The following is a 6,000-nucleotide window of genomic DNA, read 5'->3' as shown; positions in this document are numbered from 1 at the left end:
TCCTAAGTTGTTTTTGGTTCATGTTCTCCGTGTCCTGGTTCCTGTTCGTGTCCTGCATGCAGTGCCCTGCACGCTGCATGTGCCAGGTGTTATAGTTAATAATTTTACTTCAAAAGAAAGAACAGGTCCCTGCCGATCCAACGGGATTGAGAAACACCATTCAACAGGAAAGATTGAGAAACACCATTCAACAGGAAAGGATCCGATCCATAATGGTGGTTTGATTTCTCCAACCTTCGCTATGCTCACGATCAGGACCCAAACCCAGACTCTTACCGCGGAATACTGGTTATTAATAATGCAGCTACTTACAGCGATCGGCAAACAGTACGACACACACCTAACAGACAGGCAAACAGTACGACACACACCTAACAGACAGGCCCACAACTACTACTCATCTGTTCAATCCGGATTCAGGTAAGCTTCTGTTATATTCATGTCAAGATTAAATAAAGATATGATATGGATGCCCTTTTTGGAAATTTACGTCTACCAAGCAGTACAAAGCATGATACAAAAATTGGTTGTCAGATGGTTTGTCACATTGGGATGAAATCAGAACCAGACTGCTATTAAAATCCCCTTTTAAAAATGGGTTGGTAGATGGGCTGTCAACTGGGATGATATCAGATGTAAACCAAAATCCAACCCCCATCGTGGTCAAAGTTGAGAACATGACTGTTAAAATACGCCTTTGATAAACAAATGTGGGAGACTCGGGAGTCGGAACCTTCAATATTATTCCTTATTTGTGAACTCTCAGGCGTCATGAAATATATGAGAACCCAGGGCCCCAGATGAAATACCTACAAAATGTGGTAGCTGCCAAATTGTATCAACTTTATATGCTCATGAAAACACTTAGGGTTTGATGCAGGAGTTGTGTAGGTGAGAGAGGCAGGTGGCTTTCCTTTTCTTGCCCGCTCACTTTTCTGCCGACTGCTTCTGGCCTTCAGATGATGCTAATAATTGAGTTGTATATAATTTTCTTTCCATATGTTGGCAAGATCTCAACTCTATAACACCCATCACAAGGTTTTCCTGCACCTGGGACAACTTTTCAGGTGCGTGTTAAGAAACCAGGTTACATCACAAGGTTTTCCTCCACCTGGGACGACTTTTCAGGCACCAGTTGAAAACTAGGTTAGTTTATTGTTTGCTGATGTGTGATATATACTGAGAAGTCCGGGGATTATTTCTTGTCAGTCGTCTAATTGCTGGTTTTTATTAGTTATGAAAGTGTCACTCTTAAGTAGGAAATTTTTGAGAGAAGTTTTTGTTAGTTTACTCAAAATAGGTGAATTTGGTATTAGACGATATTGTGTCTTTGTCAAGGTTACTGAATCATCCAGGTATAAAACAATATATTAGTGACATAAAATAAACACTAATCTCATCAGGAGTGTATTCTAATGTGTTATATTCGGATAATCAGTATTGTGGTCATTTTCTGCATTTTTATGAGTTACTCAAGCATTTCCGTAGATCATTTTGGATTTTGAAATTTGTAGCCACTATGTTAGTTAGGCAAGGTCACGTGATAAGTCCTGCTGTATACACGTAGTCCATTCTGGGCTGTAGCTGAATCCAGGATGGCCGTTCTTCAGTTCTTTCAAATCTTTAAAGTTTTTGGTTGGTTGAATCCTTTTTTCTGATTGGAGAGGTTTAAACTCCTCAGCAATATCAGCTTTTCAATAGCATGACATTTGTCTATGAAGATGCCAACCGGGGGGAATAGCTCAAAGTTACCCAGGACTTGCGTCCAAGCTTCTATGAAAGTGAACCTCTGTTTTTTCGTGTACAAAGTACACTTGAAAGCATTGTGCAGTCCTGCCTAAGGTTATTGAAGCCATTCTACATGACGTCCAATTTAATGCGCAGTGAAATTACGGGAAAGAGGAGGAACTTCGAAGGACATTTATTTTTGCGTACATGATGTCTTTTCTTACTTTTTTTTGTCAGTGAAATCGGTACGTGCAATGTCAGGAAAGAGTGGTTGGTACAGCCTGCCACATTCATACTCATTATTCGCCGTCTGGGTGAACAACTAACCCCTAGAAGATAATAAAATAATTTAGAAATCTATTCAACCAAATTTCACGAAGAGGAATCCCGAAGCCAAATGTTATCTGGAGGTTTTATAGAAGATTAGCCTAGTTCTGAAATGTGTAATTTCGTGTTCGAGGGTTTATCTTTTTTTGTTGTGTGCTTGCATGAATTGTTATAGGGTTCATATTTTTGCTACTTGCATTATTTGCTAGAGGGTTCATTTTATTTTGTTAAACGGAAGATATTACCGACTCTCCTAAGCAAGGAATAGCATTCACCTCATATATATATATATATCGACTCTGTCATTCTCTGTGTGGTAAATCACTGACCCAACCAATTTGCTAACGCTTTAGACATGTGTCTGCCAATATTGAACTAATTCGCTAATGCTTTAGACATGTGTCTTCCAATATTTCACTAATTCGCTAATGCTTTAGACATGCGTCTTCCAATATTGCACTGGAAGATTTAGAGGGAGTTGAAACCTTTTTCATTATTGTTTGGATTCGAGTCTGAACCTATCGCAAATATTAAAAGGTTTTACTAATGTTTCGAAGGGTTTTATTGTTATGTGGATTTCAGACTTGAGGCATTTCAATACACAGAGATGATCCTTCCAGGTAAGAATCGTTTGCTCTTAATTTCACTAGCAGATCCTGGTTATTAGTGTTGGCCTAGCTCATGTTTTATTATAACTGTGCCTTGCAACAGGTTAAACAGGTGTTTCAACTTAAGAGCTGCATGATTTCTTCCATAGGTGGATTGGTTTGTTTGTTTGCGTTGCTTATATGATTTATATATAATCAGAGTAGCTGCAGAGCCTGAATCTATTTCAATCTTTTGTTTGCCTTCGTTTTGGAGAAGGAGAGATGAGGCAGATTACAATAAGTCTGAAGGTAAATACACATTGTTGAATCGTTGAATTTCTTTCGAATTTGTTTTTCTTATTGGTTTTGACACCGTAATCAACAAGGGAAAATGTAGTTCTGCAGCAACGACTAAGATGACAAGAGAAGGTTAGGAATTTAGGTTTGTTCCTGCCTGACAGCTGCTTTTTGGATGGTGCTTTTGGTGACATGCAATATTCAATGTTGTAGATACATGACTTGGATGCCAAGCGATTAACTCTTAATCCCAGTGCTCTCACAATGTTGCATGAGTTTTTAGGGAGAGTAAGACCCTTACTACTTCTCTGCAACTTAATGTGACTGTGTTATGAGATATGTTGGAGATCGTGTACAAAATAATCTGTGTAACAATCTTGAAATGTATGTTTGACTTCGAACTGAACTCTGAATTGTTGATGATATCTAAAATATTTTAACAATCTTGAAGTGTATGTTTGACTTCGAACTGAACTCTGAATTGTTGTTGATATCTGAAATGTATGTTTGACTTCGAACTGAACTCTGAATTGTTCATGATATCTGTAAACTTTGTCTTTATCTACTCTCACTACAGTAGATTTGTATTGCATTTGGTATTATTTTACCTATGTTTCTGTTTATTGTTTACTGTACAATTTGCTTTTCTGAATTGGGATGAGTTATTCATTTTCTTTATTTTATATGTAATTTCATTATGCTCTTTGTGACTGTATATCATGATAATCTGTTATAAACTTTACTAGCCAATTTGGTACAAATGATTGATTTTATTTCATCTTGTTTGTTATCTGAAAGGCAATTGAGAAGCGCATTTCAGTTTATGCAATTGAGAAGCGCATTTCAGTTTATTCTCAAGTACCAGTAGAAAATGTAGAACTTATGCAGGTTTTACGGTATGCAGTTAAATTTTAATGTAACCGTTTTTGTATCATTGCAGATTGTATTTCTGTTAATTATGTACAGCTCATCTTTGCAATCCGTTTTATTATTATATAGTTCCATAACCGGATATCTAAGTGATAGTACATGAACACAGGTGTGAGGAAGGTGAATTTTATAAATCTCATCATGATTATTTCTCGGATAAGGTATGACCTTATGAGTTAGCCAATGTCCCGGTAACCTTTGTTTTGAAGTTTTGGATTACTTATAGATGTTCAAACTAATATATCTTTCTAATATATCTTTCCAACTGTACTCTAGAAATTTATTTTATTGAGGCAGTTTCTCGTGCTTGTGATATAGCTTGATTCCTGTTTGTGTTTTTCTAAATTGGGTCATTTTCAAAGATTGAGGCAGTTTCTTGTGCTTCAAGTACCAGTAGAAAATGTAGAACTTATGCAGGTTCTACGGTATGCAGTTAAATTTTAATGTAACCATTTTTGTATCATTGCAGATTGTATTTCTGTTAATTATGTACAGCTCATCTTTGCAATCCGTTTTATTATTATATAGTTCCATAACCGGATATCTAAGTGATAGTACATGAACATAGGTGTGAGGAAGGTGAATTTTATAAATCTCATCATGATTATTTCTCGGATAAGGTATGACCTTATGAGTTAGCCAATGTCCCGGTAACCTTTGTTTTGAAGTTTTGGATTACTTATAGATGTTCAAACTAATATATCTTTCCAACTGTACTCTAGAAATTTATTTTATTGAGGCAGTTTCTCGTGCTTGTGATATAGCTTGATTCCTGTTTGTGTTTTTCCAAATTGGGTCATTTTCAAAGATTGAGGCAGTTTCTTGTGCTTTTGCTGTAGCATGGTCTGTGCTTGTGTTTTTTCCAGTTGGGCTGTGCATTATTATAATTTATTATATGCTTCCCCCAATTATTCCTATGTTCTATCTAGATCATCAATATTGAGAGGAACTACCACTAGTCCACTGTCCAGCTGACAATTTTTTTCCGGTGGTTTATGAATCTTAATTTTTTTTTTTTTATATCGAAAACATGATCTTCAGGTAATGGCAGGATAGAACTCTGCAACTTAGCATTAATAAAAGGGTTTTCGTGGCAGGATAGAACTCTGCAACTTAGCATTGATAAAAGGGTTTTCGGGACTCTCGGTAAGAAGAGGAAGAAATCTCTGCACTCCTGATATATGATTTGTCAGAGCTCAACATAGGTGGAATCAGAATCTACATGATCTTCAGGTAATGGATAGAACTCTGCAACTTAGCATTGATAAAAGGGTTTTCGGGACTCTCCATAAGAAGAGTAAGAAATCTCTGCACTCTTGATATATGATTTGTCAGAGCTCAACATAGGTGGAATAAGAAGAGTAAGAAATCTCTGCACTCTTGATATATGATTTGTCAGAGCTCAACATAGGTGGAATCAGAATCCGAGGTGGAATCAGAATCCGAGGTGACCGTGCTCTTCACTTCAGCATTATATGAAGAAACTTTATTCTACAATTGAAAATCATCATATGAGGCTCTTATCTTTGGAGCGTTGGACGAGCGTATTTTATCCCTGGCAGACTGTGCAAAGCCATCTGATGTCTGCATAATATTTCCATAAAAGTCTTTTCTTGAATGCTCGGACTTCAAATAAGAAATATTACCTCGCCTTTGACTGTGTGTGTAAAGGAGTGTTTCACGATGGCTATCAAGTAGCTTGACCAAGAAAGAAAACAGGAACTACAACTACAGGTAGGGAATGACAGACATCTATAGTCTGAATTTTGTTCATTGATGTTCTTCAGAACTTGTAATCTCTATGTGGTTATTACACCAAATTCCTCAGAACTTGTAATCCATTTGCTGTTTAGCTAACTTGCAATTTCTACTCATAATTGTATTGTGTTGTCCCTGCAGACCCCGACAGGGACTACCGCCACGGCAGTGGCTCCTTGTTATACATGCAGACCTGGTGTCATGCATTCAATTTTGCCATTCATTTAATTTTTCCATTGACTACTTATTAGTTTGGGTTTGACCTAAAAGTTATGTAACTTGTCCATAATTTAACATTGGGAGTTTTTTTTTCTTTATTTTTTTATTATTATTTAAATTTATTTATATGTAAAATGATTTGTTGAAGTTTTAT

General features: G+C 36.5%; 1 protein-coding gene across 10 annotated transcripts; it reads left to right on the top strand.

The window, feature by feature from the left end:
* Nucleotides 1–350: 350 nt before the first annotated feature.
* LOC149241274 (prolyl 4-hydroxylase 1-like) lies at nt 351–5,024 on the top strand. 10 transcript variants are annotated; one of them, XM_089367483.1, is made up of 7 exons: nt 351–420; nt 2,638–2,675; nt 2,767–2,812; nt 2,920–2,951; nt 3,738–3,835; nt 3,979–4,018; nt 4,438–4,489. In XM_089367483.1, the coding sequence occupies exons 3-7, from the start codon at nt 2,797–2,799 to the stop codon at nt 4,441–4,443; spliced, it is 192 nt and encodes a 63-aa protein (XP_089223609.1). In that variant the 5' UTR covers nt 351–420; nt 2,638–2,675; nt 2,767–2,796; the 3' UTR covers nt 4,444–4,489. The 10 variants fall into 10 exon arrangements, 3 of the variants coding, with proteins under 3 accessions (XP_089223609.1, XP_089223611.1, XP_089223610.1); XM_089367485.1 differs by lacking the exon at nt 2,767–2,812 and having other exon boundaries at nt 2,863–2,951; XM_089367484.1 differs by having other exon boundaries at nt 2,776–2,951.
* Nucleotides 5,025–6,000: the final 976 nt, after the last annotated feature.

Source organism: Pinus tabuliformis, chromosome 8 (assembly GCF_031772625.1).
Source record: "Pinus tabuliformis cultivar Carrire ecotype Pingquan chromosome 8, CPIR1, whole genome shotgun sequence".
Lineage (NCBI taxonomy): Eukaryota > Viridiplantae > Streptophyta > Pinopsida > Pinales > Pinaceae > Pinus > Pinus tabuliformis.
Note: the sequence above shows the minus strand (reverse complement) of the source record. Positions and strands in the feature narration are given on the sequence as shown.

Bases quoted from the DNA above. Each gene is read 5' to 3' on its own strand.
- LOC149241274 (XM_089367483.1), top strand. The intron at 2,952-3,737 runs GTAAATACACAT...GTTATCTGAAAG, and splicing joins AGATTACAATAAGTCTGAAG to GCAATTGAGAAGCGCATTTC. The intron at 3,836-3,978 runs GTATGCAGTTAA...ACATGAACACAG, and splicing joins GAACTTATGCAGGTTTTACG to GTGTGAGGAAGGTGAATTTT.